The sequence below is a fragment of the Cyanistes caeruleus genome, chromosome 7 (assembly GCF_971803275.1).
Source record: "Cyanistes caeruleus chromosome 7, bCyaCae1.hap1.1, whole genome shotgun sequence".
NCBI lineage: Eukaryota > Metazoa > Chordata > Aves > Passeriformes > Paridae > Cyanistes > Cyanistes caeruleus.
The window spans coordinates 16863681-16881729 of record NC_141707.1 but is presented as its reverse complement, the minus strand read 5'-3'; the positions used below and the strand labels follow the sequence as shown (position 1 = coordinate 16881729).

Sequence of the window (18049 nt, the reverse complement as noted above, 5' to 3'; positions counted from 1 at the left end):
AAAAGTGATATTTCATGTCCTGAAGAGTTTAGAGGATAAAGGCAGAACAGATGACAGCTAATTGAGTGTGAATTTTCTTGAATACAAGAAAATGTAAGGAATTGTGATGTGATTGGCATGTGTAGCTGTTTGCTTTTAAGTTGGGTGTATAACCAGTGAAAACGGAATGAAAAGAGAGGAATATATATTGTTACTGCCTTTTGGGGTTTGCTGGCTTTGTTTTCAGTCAAGCAGTTTAATGCTTGAGAAGAGGAACACAATCTACATTTCTCTGCTACAAAACAGTGAACAGTCAGCAGTGACTGTTTGGGATTTACACTGGTGCAAGAGCATGAAATTTGGAACTGGAAACTTTTTTTTTCTTTTCATAACCTCCCTGCTGCAGCAAAGGAGTGTTTTCAGTTCCTGGCTAATTGGTTGAACGGTCTTTTTCTTCCTCTGAGCCTTCATTAACTTCCTCTCTTCTCCCAGCTATCATTTCTGGAGAGTTTTGGTAGGATGCTTTCAGATACATGTGAGGGAGAGATTTCTTTTCACTCATTTTCCTTTCCTCACAAACTATGGTGCTTTCTCCTGCCAGTGTCTGACTGGCAGAACTAGGCTCTGTATTTTATGCCTCACCCAGACCTTGACTGCAGCATTGTATTCACTTCATTCATTAATTGCAACAGTTCTCTTTACTGTGAGCTGTAAAAGCAGAGTAATAAACCTAATGGTATTATGTAGTGTAGACTCCAGCTCATGTTGTTACTCATTCTCTCAAAGCAGGGACTGCTCAGAAGGATGGATGCCTAATTAACCCCCTTCTGCATTGAGGAAGCCTTGGCAATTGGGTCATTTTCATTTAGATTTCAACACCAGTGACTGATTTCAAAAGAACTCTGCCTTCCTTGGATCAAAACAAATTTGTCATCTCCAGCCCACTGGCCTCCAGGTTCCAGCTGCACTCACAAACATGAACTGAAAGAACAGGGAAATTGCTTACAGTGTTGCTGAATGAAAGCACAAGTACTGTGCTCTCTTTGCAACGTCAGCATGTGCTGGTATTTCTTTAGCAAACATGGAATCTCACTGCTGACATCAATCATAGGCAGAGATATCTCTATATTATAGCAGGAATCCCATTCCCAAGGGAAATAGTATGGCAACACATAGGTTGTTTTTAAGAACTAATACAAAAATACACAAAGGCTGTGTAATGATTCTTTTACCCTCAAATTTGAGGTCTCTGCTGCTGAAGCAGAGCCCTCTTGATGTGGCTTGGCGAGTCCTGTGCACAAAGAGGACAATCATGAGAGGAAGCATTCCTTCAAAACCTCAGAAATTTAGCCATCCACTGTGCAACAGCCTGACTCGTGAGAAGGTAAAGTCTTGCTATGAAGGGTGACACAAAGAACAGTGGCAGATCAGAACAACGTTCTGCTGTTACAAGAAAAAAGAAGGACAAACAGAAGTTCTTCAAGAGATCTGGTACTCTGAAGGAACAAACCCACAAATCAATATATGATCTCTGTTCTCCAGGGACAAGTACCTGAAAGCAGCTTAAATAAATCAGGAACTCCTGAGCCACTGGATGTATAGAGACCATGGTAGGCACTACAAGGCTGAACAATGCACATCACCCAAATAATCCATTCAGTTTTTAGGACATGGGTTCTTTTAAAAGCCTTTGACTTCTCCATACACTTGGAAAGAGTCAAAATATCAGGTCATCTTATCTTTTCCTAGATGAATAAAGCAAATAAATTTTCAAAAACTTTTCAGATGCTTGTACAGGAGAAGTATTTCAGGAGACAGCTTGAAGCTTGAGTGTTTCATGAAGTCTTTCATCTCATTAAATGAAGAGGCTGACCGTAAGCCTTTTATGATTTTCAGACAAGGAGAATGGAGAGAAAGTAGAAATGGCTCCATTATCTCAAAACCAAAATGGCAACCCTCACATATGTAAAATCTTTTTCCTTTTCTATTGAGATGTTTTAGGTTTTGAAGGGTTAAGTCACCAGAATGGAGCAACTCCAACACTGCAGAAAAAAACCCTGTGAGACCTTTTTAGTGCTGTATATGTCTCTGCAGAGTGATGTGTCTGCAAACCATACTGAATTATCTGATTAGAAAGTGAGAAAAAACAAAGGCAGCCTGCAGTGAGAAAATGAGACTGTGCAGAATCCATCTGCCAGCAAAGCAATTAAAAAGATGGACTTCTTAGAACTGCATTGATTGTCGTTTGTGTATGACACTCAGTGGGCTCTGATTTCCACAGATAACACTCATGCATTTCAGCACTTAACACTCATGCATTGCAGCACCTGAAGACCTGAAGACCTGAAGTGATGATCTCTGTGTAGCTCACTACATTTTCAGTAGCTAGCACTAGTTTAATCCCTAACTAAGCTATTTAACAGGTGTGAGACCTAACAGTCTCTTCACACAAAGTGTGGTGCAGAAAGACTTGCTTGTTTGTTTTTTATTTTCTGTAAATGTATTTCTCAGAAGGTTTGTGGATAAGTATCTCCCTCCTCTGGCGCACAATAAAGTAACACCCTGGTGGAAGATTTGGAAGATTTGATGTGGAAAAAAATAAAAATAGGGAAAGGGTCTTCAGTGAAGGAGTATTTCATAAAATTCATGGGAGATAATGTATTTCTTTTGTTTCTCAATTTCATTATAGTAATTTAATAATATAAATGTAATAACTGTCCTCTACACCTGGGCATTTTGCATTCATTAATAGTTTGTCTAAGAAATAGTTCAGCCCTGATTTGATGCCAAATCTCCATGAATGTCAAAGAAAGTGCACACTGCCCCCTGGCAAACTATGGTAACAATGGATGAGAAGGCTGAGGTACTCAAAAACTTTTTTTACCTCAGTGACCACCGGAAAGCTCTCTTCCCACATCTCTTGAGTGGGTTGATTGCATGGCAGGTAGACTGAGGGAGCCAAGTGCCTTCCACTGTAAGAGATTATCACATTTGTGACCAGCTATGGCACCTGATCAGATGCATCCCAGAGTCTCCAGGGAACTAGCTGATGTAGTTGCCAAGCCATTCTCTGTGATATTTTAAAAGATATGGCAGTCAAGTGAAGTCCCAGGTGACTGCAAAAAGGGAAATACTGCACTCATTTTTAAGAAGCATAGAAAGGAGGAGCATGGGAACTACTGAGCTGTCAAACTCACCTCAGTGCATGGGAAAATCATGGAACAGATCAACCCAGAAAACTTAGAGTCCTTCTATGATGGAGTGATTACATCAGGGGACAAGAGAAGAGCTACAGGTGTTGTTGATCTGAACTTCTGTAAGGCTGTTCTGTAAGGCACAGTCCCCCAGCACCTTTCTCTCTAAATTGAGAGAGATGGATTTGATGGGCGAATTGATCAATGGATGAGGAATTGGTTGGCCAGTTGTATCCCGAGGGCAGAGATCTATGGCTCAATAGAGATGGACATCATGACAAGTGGTGTCCTTCAGGTCTGCGCTGGGACTTGTCGTGTTGTATATCTCCATCAGTTACAACAAACAGTGCAATTGGGAGCACCTTGGCAGACACCACCAAGCTGAGTGTCCTGTTGGCACACCTGATGGATGGGATGCCATCCAGAGGGACCTGGACAAGCTTGAGAAGTGGGCCCATGGGAATCTCATAAGGTTTAATAAGACCAAGTGCAAGGAGCTGTACCTGGGTCAGGGCAGCTCCTGGTGTTAGTCCAGGCTGGGGCATGGACAGACTCAGAGCAGCCTTGCTGAGAAGGACTTGGGTGTAGATGAGAGGCTGGACATGAGCCAGCACCATGTGCTCACAGCCCCGAAAGCCAATCGTGTCCTGGGTTGCATCCAAAGCAGCAAAGCCAGCAGAGTGAGGGTGGGGATTCTGCCCCTCTCCTTTACTTTTATGTGGCCACACCTGGAGTACTGTGTCCTCCACACAGAAAAGGGCATCTAGAGGAGGGCCATGAAAATGATCAGAAGGATGAGGACATCTGAAGGATGTCACCTCTGAGGACAGGCTGAGAGAGCTGGGGTTGTTCAGCCTGAAGAAGTGCAGGCTCCAGGGAGGCCTTATTGCAGCCTTGTAATACTTAAAGGGGCCCTACAAGAATGATGGGAACAGGCATTTTAGGAGGGTCTGATCCAATAGGACAAGAGGTAATGGTTTAAAACTAAATTAAGGTCCATTTAGACTAGATATAAGGAACAAATTTTTGACAATGAGGGTGGTGAAATCATGGAAGAAGCTGTCCAGAGAGGGTGGAGGTGTCCTAGCTCTGGAAACATCCAAGGTCAGGTTGAACAGAACTCTGGGCAACCTGTTCTAGTTGAAGATTTCCCTGCTCATTGCATGAGGGTTGGACTAGAGATCTTTAAAGGTCCCTTCAAACCTAAACTACTCCATGATTCTGTGATCTTCTCTGAACTCAATTCTTTCATTCCTATCAGGTTGATTCCGTTTCTTATCAGGGCAATGCAGAGACACATTTTCCCATCTTCCTAGTTGTTTTGTTCATTCACAAAATCAGCATGACTTCAAGTTGCCAGACCACATGTTTAAATGACTATATTTCATTCATTTTAGTAATTTTATGTAGATCTATACTTGGCACTACAGTGAGTCCATTCATGGCCTATGAGAGAGCCTAAAGAAACTGGGTTCATCTCATCTAATATCTGACATCAGCAAACAGAAGATTTCTCTCTGCTGATTTGAAAGAGTTCTGGAGAACTACCTTAAATGCAGACACTTGCACTGGCTAGCAACCTGTCTGAGGCAGTTCTCAGAAAAAAACCTTCCCACCTCTTGCGCTCTACTCTACCTTCTGTTTTGTTCATCTTCAGTTTGAGCTGGGTACCCTGCCAAAAATCCTGAGAGAATAATATCATTACCCTAGTCCAGAACATCAGCTGGAAAGGAAAAGTGATCTGGGCAGGGAGTAGCAAGCTAGCACTGCTGACATCTGTCTGCAGCAGAGCAGGTGTTCCCTCACAGGTGGGTAGAAAACTGCTTGCTGCTTCTCCAAGCAAGACTGCTCAAGATGATGCAGAAAATTCAGATTAGAATAGAAATTTTTCATCTGCAGACTGCTTTATTCTTTGACACAGTTATGGGAATTTAAGAAGAAAAACTGTGGGCTTGAGTGCTTGCTAAGAGAAAAAGAATTAAAAGGCTTTACAGTGTGCAGAGCTTGACAGAAACAGACAGCTGCCAAAGAGGTACTTGGCGCAAGTGGCCTCACAAAATGTGTCTGTACTATGACTGCTCAGCTAACCACACCAGTGGTACAGCAACTCTTACATGGTCATTTGGGGGATGGCAGTACACTGCTTATCCAAGCCCAGCCACTCTCTGAGAGGTACAACACCCAAATGGGCCTGAGGTGTTGCCTGAAGTAGTTATGTGTCACACTGGGAAAGTCACAAGCAACAGCTCTATTTGCTCTTTCAGTTTTTACTTGGTTGCATGGAAATTCAGCTTTTCCCCTTGAACACATGGGCAGCCTTTGAGCTAGAAGGAGATAAATAAAGCAACCCAGAAGGAAATAAACGAATCAAGAATTAAAAGGAGATTCTAACACTAACAGAGGAAGTGACATAATACAGAACATGATCCTGAAATGTAATACACACCCATGGCTTTACTTCTTTCAGAATAAAACGGCAACAATTATAGTATTAAATAGATCACTATGTGCCCAACACTTGGAAATTCAATTGCTTCACTAAGTGTAAGTGATAAAAGTGTGCAAGGCATATGGATGCTAGCTTTAGAACAGGCTGCAGGGAGCTGCAGAAAATGCAGGCCCATGGCCTCTCAGTCCTGCCTGAGAAGCTAGCCTGAGAATCCAAAGGAGGATTTCAAAACAATCCTCAGAGACAGAAAACAACTGCCAGGTGAAGTTTATCTGTCCTCTTGTTTCCTCTTGCAAGAGAGGGTCAGGGGGGCAGTGTGCCCCTGACCAATGATAGTGATGTAGCACTTTGCTAACCAATAAGAGTTTCTTTTCTGTACTTTCCACGTATCTGTCTAAAAGACAGGGCTGAAGCAATAAACTAAGGAATTCTCGTGTTGAAACCCCCTTGAGGGTCCAATGTCGTTCTTTATCGCCGTTCCCAATCAGAATGACAAAGGCAGAGTGACTTTTAATGACTGAAATGATATTTAAAAATTCTGAAAACCATTTTCTTGCCTTTAAACTTGTAGTGCTCATACAACACATTACTGCTGCTTGCTGTTCATGGGGGGAGGGAGGGAAGGTAATGGAAAAGATAAAGTCTTAATTCTTGCATAGGAGCTCTTGAGCCATGGATATTAAATAAAAAGAAATAAATAAAAAAAGTGGATTAAGTACGCTCCTATTTGCTGTAGGTCTACAGTGGGTGTGCTGATGAAATAGCAGTGGACTTCAGCAGCATCCACAATTTACAGAAGGCTGCATTCACGCTGTCATCTCTTGTTCCCTTGCTGCGCTGGCAGCCAGCGCCGAGAGGCTGAGGAACGCGCTGTCCCAGAGCTCGCACACTTGGCTCCGTCCCGTCCCGGCGTGTGCCCGGCCCAGCGCCGGTGCCGCTCGGGGCGGGGGGAGCCCCGGCCGGTGCCGCGCTGTCCCTGCGCGCCGCGCTGGCACCGCCCGCCGGCATCGGCCGCCAGCGCTCCCCCGCGGCCGCCGCTGCGGCTGCTCCTCTCGCCCCGGCCCCGCAGCCCCGAGCCCCTACAGGCCCCTCCTGCTCTGCCCACGCCGGGACCTCTGCAGAAAGCCACGAGCTGCTGTTCTGCACAGAGTATGCAAAGCGCCGGTGCGAACCGAGGGCTCATTCTGGCTCTCTTCTCGTTGACATTGGTTCACTCGGGTACAGGAGAGCAGTTAGGAAAGGGGCCAGTCCATGGTGTCTCAAGGAGCAGTGAGTGTTTCTCCACCTGCTGATCCATGTGGATCAAAATTCTCCTGCCTTTACAGGCCCACAGGGAGCCTAGCTAGCAGCAGCCCACAGATTCTGGGATGTGCCTCGCCTCATGCATCCAACTGCTCTGCTGCAAGCGGAAGAAAGGCTAAGTTAGGTATCGGGAAGGAAAGCTGTGTGTCCCTTTTGGAAAACCACCTACTCTGATGGGCTGCTGCACACAAGGAGCTGCAGTCCTCTGTTCAACATGGGCACTTTGTGAGCTGAGCTGAAGTAAACTCCATGTGGGAAAAGGAGCAGGGCGGTGCCTCTTCAGCTGAGATCCCATTCAGCCTTTCCCCAGGGTCCAGAGGAATTTGATGCATTTCCGGAAGTAACAAATGTTCTTGAAAGCAGTGGTATTCAGTGTTCAGTACCAGAGGTCTCCCAGGGCTGGCTTGGACAGTTCCCACATGAGAGGATGTGGGGAGGAGAGAAAGAGGTCAGGGGTGTGTTTGCTTATTCTTTATATGAAGGCCAAATGAGGTAACTGGAGGCTCCAGAAGGCTGACCACAGTTCTCACAACTCAGTTCATTCTATAGTGCTCACTTGTCTCAGTTGATAAAAAAAGCCCAATAGTACAAGCCCCAGGAATAAGCTTTACTTGAGCTAATCAACTACTCCAAGTTTATACTTCTACTTCCCAGTCTAAGACTCTGCAAGACAAAGTATGACTCCATCCTAGGACACCAAGAAATATTCCCTGCATTTCCCATCAACTCTCAAACTAATGATAAACTTCAGGCTTTTCACCTTATATCCTCATGCAGTGATACTCCTTCAGCCTCGTAAATTATGAAGACACCAGGACTGAGCAATGATGAAATGCTCCCTGGCAGGAGAGTCAGGCTCTGCACAAAACTGGCTAAGGAACAAAGCCACTATTGTTTTCCTGTGTGGTGCTCCCCCCAGAACACCTGCCAGGATGCTACACTCTCCATGCCTCACCTGCTGACTGAGGAATGGTATATTGACTGCACAGTGAGAAACAAACTTGACATATTGGATTTATACAAGCTTTGGGTTGGACCTCCATGATACTGATAGTGCCTTTTCCCTATCTTATGCAGCATCTGCCATGATATGCCTTGTGGGCCTTGTCTGGGGCCATGCAAATCTCTGTGACTGGACCCCGGTGCAAATGGTCTGTGACCTGCAGAAGAGCACCAAGCTTTCAGCTCTGGTCTGCCCAGCACAGCTGTGAGCAACACTGAGCAAAAAAACCAGGGAGGACATTCCCTTCTGGAGGACACCTGAGAGGGGCATCCAGCCACACAGCCACTCCACACTAAAACAGAGACCACTGGTGCTGAGGAGGATACGAAAGGAAAGACTTGGCATTTCATAGTCACCCTCGATATTTCATCATTCCTGCCAAGGGCATGCTATTGCTGGTTCTGAGAATGTTGCATGTCAAGTGACATTTGGCTGTGGTAGACCTATTTTACAGTGAGGCTTTGTACAAACCCACAGCTCTCAAACTGAAAAGGGGGAGGCTTGCGGGAAATGAATTCTTCAGGAAGGTATGGCAGAGGCTTTTCTAAGAACATACTGCTTGATAACACATACCACTCTTGCCAAAGGGGAAAGGCCAAAGATATATATTGCCCTGTTCATCTATCAAGGGGGCCTGATAAGGACATTATTGCACATTCAGCTCATTCTTTTACTTCTAATTTATTTTTTTCATTACCCATTTACACCAGAGTTTTTACCAATGGGCTATGCTTAAATATTTTGGCGGGATGCTGAATTTAGAGAAATTAGGCTGAGATTCATTCCCAATCTTTTTTACCTTCCTTTTTCTTTGGGGCTGTCAAGCTACAGTGGTCAGCAGCTGTTGTTTCTTGTTGGACCCCCACTTACAAGGACTAGATACAAGATTACAAACCTGGTCCTAATGTGAGGATGATAACACCATAAATGTGAAGGACAAATGTCATAGAATCATAGTATGTCCTGAGCTGGAAGGGATCCACAAGGATCGTCAAAGTCCAACTCCTGGCCCTGTACTGGACAACCTCACACATCATACCATGTGCCTGAGAGCGTTGTCCAAATGCTTCTTGAAGGTGTGGGTGTATTTTAGGGGAAAAACTAACAATGCTTTTAAGATTTGAGGCCCCCTCTTTAATGTAAAAGGTATGTTTTTCCTAGAAGGAAAGAACCTTGTGAGTTCCTTAAAAAGCCTCAGGGTTCCAACCCACAGAGTTACAGGAACATCGGTTCAGAAAGCTTGCAAGAAAAGTTCCCTTCTCACCATTTCCCTGGGGCTAAATCTTGCTCTGTGTCTGTTAGCAAATCAAATGGGCCCAAGGACACTCCTGTGAAAACCTCTCAGCCTCCAAAGCTGGTGGCTGCATCCAAATTGCTTGTCTGGCTGGGGCTGGTACTGGAACATCCTCACTCCACAAGTGTGAGTCCTTTGGTGAGGGCATTTGCTGGCTGCCCTCAGGTAAGGACTGGCTGTCCCCCTGCCAGAACCATCAGCTGGTAACTGACACTTGATCTTTGAGTTTAAATACCTTACAGCACTTGGGCATGGCTGCTGGAGGATGGTGTGGGGACAGACAGAGTATTCCTGGAGCCCAGAGCCCATTCCAGAAGCAAGTATCTTGTGGCAAACACCCAAAGCAGCATCTGCTATTCACAGGGACAAGCAGCAGAGTTCTTTACATCTCCATCATTCCTGTGGCTATGGCTGATCCAACATAATTTACCTTATAAACAAAGACAACTAGAGTGAAATTTTGGGCACCCAGAACTCTTTTCCCCTGACCTCCCTGTTGAAGTTCTCAACATGCCCAGATTTGCCTTACCCTTTGGAGAGAGAGCTCAGCCCTCCTTTAACCACATCGCATTCACTTGATGTCTGTCTCTGTAGCAATCTGTGTGTTTCTGAAGACATTCCCCTGTTCAAATTAAATATTTCTGATATTTTTCACAGCCCCTCCTTCAGCTCTTTCTATCAGAGCAAAAATACCATTTTTATAGAAAAATTTACTACAGCAGTCATTGCTTAGAGGACCTTTAAGGTCAAAGCTGAATAGACCTTAAGTGCCCCACTATGCAACTGTGCAGAAATAAATTTCAATTTCAAAGATTCATTCCATCCATTTATTCCCTGAGGTGACACTGCTCACAAGTGTGAGCCATATCACACCTGTGTGTCAAGCGGTATCATAGAATACATGTTTAGGATTTAATTATCTTCACTGTGTATTAGATGTACTATATACACTGTGTTGGAGAGTCAAGACTTGGAAAGATTTAAACACTAACAAAGTGTACCTGGTTGAGGAGAAAGCCTTGAGGAATTCTCCAGTACTATCCTGCCTGTCAGGAGTGTTTTTATATAGGCAGTATTTTAGGACAAGTTTTCATGGTCTGCTTTACCTGATCTCAATCAGCATCATCAAGGAAAGGCAGCACTAGACTGCTTCTCTGGCCTCCAGCTGCAACACCACTCTGTTGTGGTGGCACTGGGATTAATTTGGCAGTGGCATGAACTGGAACAAAGAAAGGATTTAGCTTACACAGCTGCACAAGGGCTAGTGCCACAACAAGGGAGAGAGAAGCACTGGCCTACTCAGTTGGGGATTTGGTGGGGGCAGGGAATGATCCTGACCATTCTGGTAGAAGTTGCTCTTCCATGGGGTCAGGCTGTTGGTGAAATCACACCCACAGGACAGGGACCCTTCCTTGTCTGTGTGATGAGACAATTCAGGCACTGTGCAGTGTCTTCTCACTTGGATCACAATAATTTATACAGTAAAATCCCATGAGTTTAATAAATTAAAAGGTGGCTGTTTGGGCTTGCCTGAGGGAAATGAAGAGGTGGGAGGGTGATAGCTACTTTAGCTTAAGAGATAAGGGCTGAGACCTGGCAGTAGCACACACCCAACTGCAGGCCAAGTTCTCCCTTTGCAGGGAAGGCTTAGTGCTGCCTTGTGTAAGAGGCTGTCACAAGAGGAATCTTTTGGCAGCTCAAAAGCAGCACACAGTGCCTGCACTGCATGTGTGCCCACAAGTGTAACAGCAGAAGTGGCCCTGTTGGATGCAAAACAGCGTTGCTTGCTCCTTGACAGGAGAATTTTCTCTTGAAGGTTGACAATTGCCCATGCAAATTAGAGCTGCCTGCAGTTTCGAGAGTACAAGGACAAACATTTTGTCATGTCTTCACCAGAAATCAAGTCACATGAAACATGATTTGCCACTAAGACATGTTGCTTGTCTGGGCTTCACAATGCCCCTGAAATGAGCACAAGCAACTCAGAGGATAAGGTGCCATCAGCTAAGCTCTGCTTCTGCCTGATCTTTAAGAATTGGAGGTCTTGGTGGCACTGGAATTGAAGAACCAATCTATCCCTGATAACAAAATACCTTATCATCTGCCTTCTCTTTCCTGCTAAATGATTGGTTGCTGTAAGCACTCACTCCTGTAAAAAACTTCTACCCATCAAGGGGAAGAAATTCCAACAATTACATGGACAATTAGGGTAGACATTTAAACAGCAAGGAGTGTACAAGCTAGATGTGGCCTTCATGACATTTGCTATTGAACTGGGTAACTGAGGAGAAATTGTAGGCACTTGAGTGAATCCAAGTAACAGCAAATGCAGGTTAACTAAAAATGCAGTTAACCCCTGAAAGTGCAGAGCCAATGGATTACCATATAAAGAGCAGGAAGGTGGCTGCTGTCCATTTTAGTGCAAAGGGAAGGACCTGTGCACAGCTGGGGCACCTGGGATACCACTCTGAGGCCCCACTGGTCCAATGCATGAGAGAGAAGTGCAAGAAAGAGAACATTTCTAGTGCAAGTTGCTAGCAGCAGTACTAAAGTAAAAACAGGCGTGTTCCTCTTCAAGATCAGCTGACAAGCCTGGCAGCATGAGGGTGAATGAGGCCAAGGTCCTCCTTCAGAGAGGCTGTTGGGGAGGGACAGACTGTAATTCACTTCAGGAGAGTGTTGATTGACAGTAAAGAGGAAGCTGGCAGCCCTTGCTTCCCACTATGCTCACTGGTGGCAGCGTTGGCAGTGGCAGAGCACAGGGAGGAGGGAAATTAAGAGATCGGGGTGGCTGCAAAAGGAGGGGGAAGTCAAAGCTTCTTCTTTTCCCTGCTCTGCCTCTGGTCCCTCAGTTTGACCTTGTTTGTCTCAGTTCTGTTGTGTTTCTTGATGTTTGTTTTCCCTAGGGGTTCACCTTCAAGGACAGATCTCTGTGAAGAGAATCCCTCCATCCTTTGTCAAAAAGAATTCCTGCACTGCTAGAGATCCTGAGCAACATCATCTGGCAGGCCTCCCTGCTGTCCCTGCCATCCCTGTATTGGTGCTACCTGGGGTGCCATGGGTGCCCCAGGGACAGGTGGCTGCTCCTCATCCTTTCTGCTGACACCATCAGAGTGGCAGCAGGTCTTACAAGGAACTTCATGACCCAAGTCATGTAACCATTTCTGTCCTCTCAGATGCATTTGCCTCACAGGATGGCAGCATTTGATATCTCAAAAGATAAAGAGTATTTTTTTGTAAGCAAAAGAAAACTACAGAAGATTGATGGTAGTATAAGGATGAGTAGAAATGAGCTCAAAACGATAGTCAAGGTAAAAGTCTAAATAATCAGATGACTGAGAAGGGTTATAATGTGCAAGTGGAGAGTCACTGAGTCATGTTTCAAGCTTGTACCATAAAATGATCTATAACTATTTCCCAGAAGGTGATTATTTTGCATAATACAGATGTTTTATGAAGTGTTCATTGGAACTCAATGAATAATTATTTTTTTGTTTCATTGGCATATTTGGAAAGTCAAGAGGACTCATTTCAGTCAGACTGAAAGAAAAAAAATGGATTTTTTTTTTAATAGAGTAAAACAAGTAATAATTTGGAGGCTTCAAAACAGACATTTAATCATAAAACAATTAAGACTGATTTGAATGGTGACTATTTAAATATTGTTGAATATTTAAAAACAGAGGGTTTTTGGAAGGAAAATGATGCTTTGAAAGAAAAATAAAATAATTTAATTTGAAAAAAAAAATTGATAAATATTTTATTTGAAATTCTGATTTTTTTCCTTGTTAATAAAGATCACAATTGTACTGGCCAAGCTCCTGAAGTTTATTACTATCTCCTGTCCTAAACTGTTGGCTGCAGAAGTTTATTTCAAAAACAAAAACCCCATTCCAAGGCTTGACAGTATATCAGGCAAATCCAAATTTCTCAAGACTCCAGAGCTTGCAGCTCCATGTATCTCCAGATCCTCAGAGGCCCAGGGACTTTAACAAAACACTAATCAGTCACTGCCAAGTCACAGAAAGTAATGATAGCTGCATCCTCTCCAGAGCCTGCATTTGCCAGCTCAGTACATTATGACTTACTACACAATCTACCATTAAATGGCTTGCAAATGAAATTACTCTGTGTCAGGATGCAGTATTAAAAGTGCAGCAAGAAAAGTGCTCTTACAGAACATTTTAGTTAAACCCCTTCAAGGCAGGAATGGACAATGCTGTAGTTTGGTAGCTGAAGGAATGGTAATGAAGGGAGACAGAGTCCTGCTTAACCCCTGTAGCCCAAAGCTCTTAGTACAGAGATACCCTGTATTTTCACTGAATCTTGACCCCTGGCAATAACCCAGCACAGGCTGATACACGAGGCACTTAGTATTGCAGGAACACCAATAACAAGGCTGTGGCAGCAAAATTTGTTGATGTGCTTAGGTTCTTGGATTAATGAGAACCAGGCAGTCTGCTTTCTTCTGCTTTTTCTAAAAGGCATCAGTTAGTTGCTGACATTTGAAACTCAGAAAAAGTGGGTTAATACAATGGCCATTTAAATGAGCAAACATAGCATAAAACCTTAGGAAGTGAAACTTTCTCAAGAAAACTTTGCTTAACTGCAGTTGCTCTTGCTGAAAAAGAGCATCTTTATCTCATTTCACCCATTTTTGGTTCTAGACAGAAAAAGTTAAAAATAGACTTTGACAATATGTAAGACACTGCTGGGTCTTTTTTTTTTTTTTCAAAAGGGCTAATGATTTAAAAATGGAATATGTTTTTAAGGACTTAAAAAAAGTTTTATGAAAATAGGTACATGCATTTTCTAAAAAATTCTCTTTTCCTTCAACATTTCTTCAAAATTGTAAAATTCAAAACATTTCTTCCTATTTTGCTTAGATTTTGGTTTTTATTGGACCCCATCCAACACATTTGTTTTCTTTGTATGTACCAGAGATAATCTCACTGATATCAAAAAGAGGAATTCCCCAAGGGGTGTGCTACCCACAAGCCCATCCTCTCCTACTGATTTTTCAGCCTTTTTTCATAATTTCTTTCTCCGCTAGGAATACATTTGCAAACTTCCTTGATTTACCCCTTCATCCCTAGTACACAGGCAAACAAAACTGATCACTATCATATGTTGTAGTATGTTACCCCTGTGGCCAAAATATAAAGAATTCTTTTGGAGGATGGATTTGAATTTTGAAATGTAGGACTTCCTAGCTGGGTTTTCAGGTATGATAGTGGGAGGAACCAGCTAGAGCTGTGATGAGGCACTTAAGTTGAATGCTCACTGCACTCAGAGGCTTTATAGCAGGCACTAATCAGTGCTCAACTTAAATAACCAGGAGAGCAAGCTCCATTCACACATTCAAGTTAATATCTTTAAGGGTTGCTATGATGTGACTGTCTAGGAATATGAGAAAGACAAAGGTTGTAGGGAGCACTAATAGCTGTCAGCAAAGAGGGAGAATATGAAGGAGCTTCTGAGCAGAGAGTTAGAGGCTTCTCAGCTATTTCAAACTTCACTTTGCTAATGAAAAACTTCAGCCTCCCCTTGCCCATCTGGCCTTTTATATACTTCAGGGGTTTGTTTTTGTATTTAGCCTTGGTAGGCACTTTGGGAAAGGGCAATTGCTAAGTCCAAGAAATATGGTTTCAAATACTTCATAAATGAAGGAAGACAAAGGGAGTTTGAGTTATCACTAATTAATTAATTCAATTAATTTGTTGATGCCAGCCATAAAGCCACTGCTTGGCTATAGTATCCCATTCGCAGAGACGTCTGCCTTATGGAATGACAATTTTTTTTGCAACTACTACACTTGAAAATTAGAAAGGTTCTTGCAAAGTCTGGGATTTATTCTACAATCCTCTGCTGGAAAATCTGTATCTTTGTTTTCCAGAGCCCAGTCTATGATTTAATAACCATTCTAATGGCAACTCACAATCCTTGCATACATCAAGTAAATTGTGTAAACTTTCAGTAACATGTGGTGGCATGAACCAAAAGGCAAACAGATTGAACATTAAAGATCGTTAAATCAGGGCATCAACCCTACAGATCGTAGACATAATTCCCAGAATTACATTTTCATACAAGCCCTGAATAAACAATCAGTGATAAAGCCACTATTCATTCTATGCTTTTTGTAAATAAATCTGTAAGGAAAGAGGCAAGGAGAAGGTGTTTGAAACAGAAAAGCAAGGCAAGGTTTATAGCAAGGGGGGATTCTGAAATGGTCCCCACCCCTCGGTGCTGTGTTTCTGTATTGCCTAGCTTTGTCATGCAAAATTTTAAGAGCATTATTGATAGAGATGCAGGTGGTGCATTATCTGGTCTTCACTAAAATGTTTTTTTCACTCATAAGAGACTTCTGGGCAGGTTTTGTCTCAGAATCTACTTCACTCAGCCCAAAAGTGACAACTGAAAGCACAAAAAAGCTGCATGTACCCTTCACTGACCCAGCCACTCATATTTCAGCCAAAACATCCTTTTCCCCCTTGGTATTCTCATTTCCCTACCTCCTTCTCATCACAAGTCCTCTGAGATTTCCTCGTTGAAGCTGGTCCCCTAAAATGTCCAAGGCTTGTGGCTTGTATTTCCAAACTCAGTGTGCCCCTGGGAAGATATGCATACTGTGCTGTACTTCTGAGATCTAGTCCCTGCAAATGCAAATCAGAAAAAATGTGGACATGGTTGAATGTGACCAAATACCTTTAGAAGCCTTAGCTCATGATTCTCATTCACCTCAACTGCTGGAACAATCTCTGCTGGCCTTGACAAACATTGGCTCACTGCTGTGTATTTCAAAGGTTAGTAAATATCTGTCAGTTTGAACACCTTGTTACTTTCTTTGTGCTTGTCCAGTGACTTCTGCCTTCTGTTACAATACAGATTTCTCCCTTAATTTAATTTAATTTAATCTAATTTAATTTAATTTAATTTTCTTTCATTTTCTAGCCCATCCCATTCTAACTATCAGCTCACATCCACTCTTCAGAAATGGCCTCCAGACTTGGGCAAACAAAGCTGACCTTCATTACTCACTTGTCATTAATTCAAAGAAGTACTTTAGAATCTTCTCCGTGCCCTTCCTTGGACGAACCTCACACTGTGAGCTTATGAAAATGCCTTTCTTTGTCAGGGCTCCTGTCTTTCAAACATTTGGATTCTACATAAGTCTACTGCACTGGAGCACTATCTCCTTTATGTAAACTTCATTGAGTCCTTTGCTTTATAAAGGTTTAATTCTAGGTTTTTCAGGAGTCCTGCTTTGATCTTAATAGTTTGAAATACCATAATTTTTATTTTTATTACATCAGGGACTTCATTAGCCCTGTGTAAACTGGAAGCAGGCCCTTAATTATGCCCCTCATCTGTACCCTTTAAAATATTTCTTACCCATCTAATTTCTTATCAGAACATAATTTCTCACATTTTCAGCACTGATTTATTCTTGTGTCCCTCAATAATGCAAACTGCTGCATGTGTGTCAGAGCCAGAGACTCAGAAGTATGCCTACCTCTTTCTGGTTTTCCTTTTTGCAATGCTTTAAGAAATAAAGGAAAGTGGAAGTAAAACATTTCCCCAGTATTTCTCCAGTCATGGGGTACACAACTGAATTTTAGATTTGAGGGGTTCATTTGAATCTTCTCAGCTTATTCACAAAAACAGACTAGCTTTCAGTGTTTGCTTTGAGGTGAAGATACCTGCTTTATTCTGTGCTCAATCCCAAGTGATTGGTCTAGAAACCACAAATAATTGGAGCTCTGCTTTGGAAAACTCCTTCCAGTAAAGGAAAGTCGTTAAACATCTGCCAAGGCACTTAAGGTCTGTTAAATGTTGTCCTAAAATCTTTCCCTTGCCACAGCCTCCTGCAGAAAACTGGAGAAGATTAAGGAAGTTGGTGTGTGAAGACCTTTTGCCTGTGTTGTTTCTCAGCCCTGTATCTCTCTTTCCTCGTACTTCTGTCTGTATCTCTTTCCATACATCTCAGATCTTACATTTTGACCATAAGCTGCATGGGGATGGGTTGGGGCAATACATTCACACAGGCCTGGTTACTACTGGGACATAGATGGCTTATGACAAATAACATGTAGCAAACCCAGCCAGGTAAAGGCTAGAATGCAAACACTCAAGGCTAACTGAGAAGTGGTAGAATGAAAAGTTGGGAAGAAATTTGCCCTCTCTGTCAGATAATTATAGATGAAGTACATATCAGGAAAACTTGATAGAATTAACTTTACAGTAGGGGAAAAGAAACCTAGCTTCCAGAAAAGAAATACCAATGACAGTATCACAAAGAAAATGGACACTCACACATCCACCCCCTTCTCAAATATTTTTGGACAATCTGTTGATCAGCACAAGCTCAACAGGCCAACCCCATGTGCCCTAAGAAGCAGTGGAAAGAATTCCTCAGCTAGTGCTGTTGTCATGTCTTCTGAGTCTGGATTGAGGGCAGAGGCTTAGGATTGGAGAGCAGCATTTACAAAACCAGGTTAGAAGCTGAGAAAAAGGCAACAATTCTGAGAGACTTAAAAATCAGCAGTTTTGTGATATGAATTGTGGTTCCTTCAGTAGCTAAGTGTGATCCACAAAACTTGGTTACATCTAGACTTTACTTAAACTAATCAGGTTTTAGCCCTTTAATGGTAACGAAATGGTATTTTCTCAGTCACTCTGTTATTTCCTTTTCTCTTTACCTCATGTTTTGTACAAAAGATTTTTTCTTCAGCCATACCCCTTAGAGATCTGGATTGTTTTCAAATGACAGTGCATCTTAAAACCCCAATAGGTTTGTGGCAAACTAACATGGTAAAAACGTGAGC

At 42.8% G+C, this 18049-nt stretch overlaps 1 protein-coding gene across 3 annotated transcripts in view; it reads right to left on the bottom strand.

Annotated features, from left to right (window-relative positions):
- Positions 1-18049, bottom strand: part of LOC111932437 (uncharacterized) — a 111479-nt gene that overhangs the window by 74207 nt on the left and 19223 nt on the right. For all 3 annotated transcript variants that reach the window (XR_015289197.1, XR_015289198.1, XM_086897566.1), the window contains one exon: positions 15737-15877. Coding sequence is in view for 1 of the 3 variants with exons in the window: in XM_086897566.1 (XP_086753692.1) it covers positions 15737-15877 (141 nt within the window). In the remaining 2 variants the exon portion in view is untranslated. The remainder of the gene's footprint in view (positions 1-15736; positions 15878-18049) is intronic.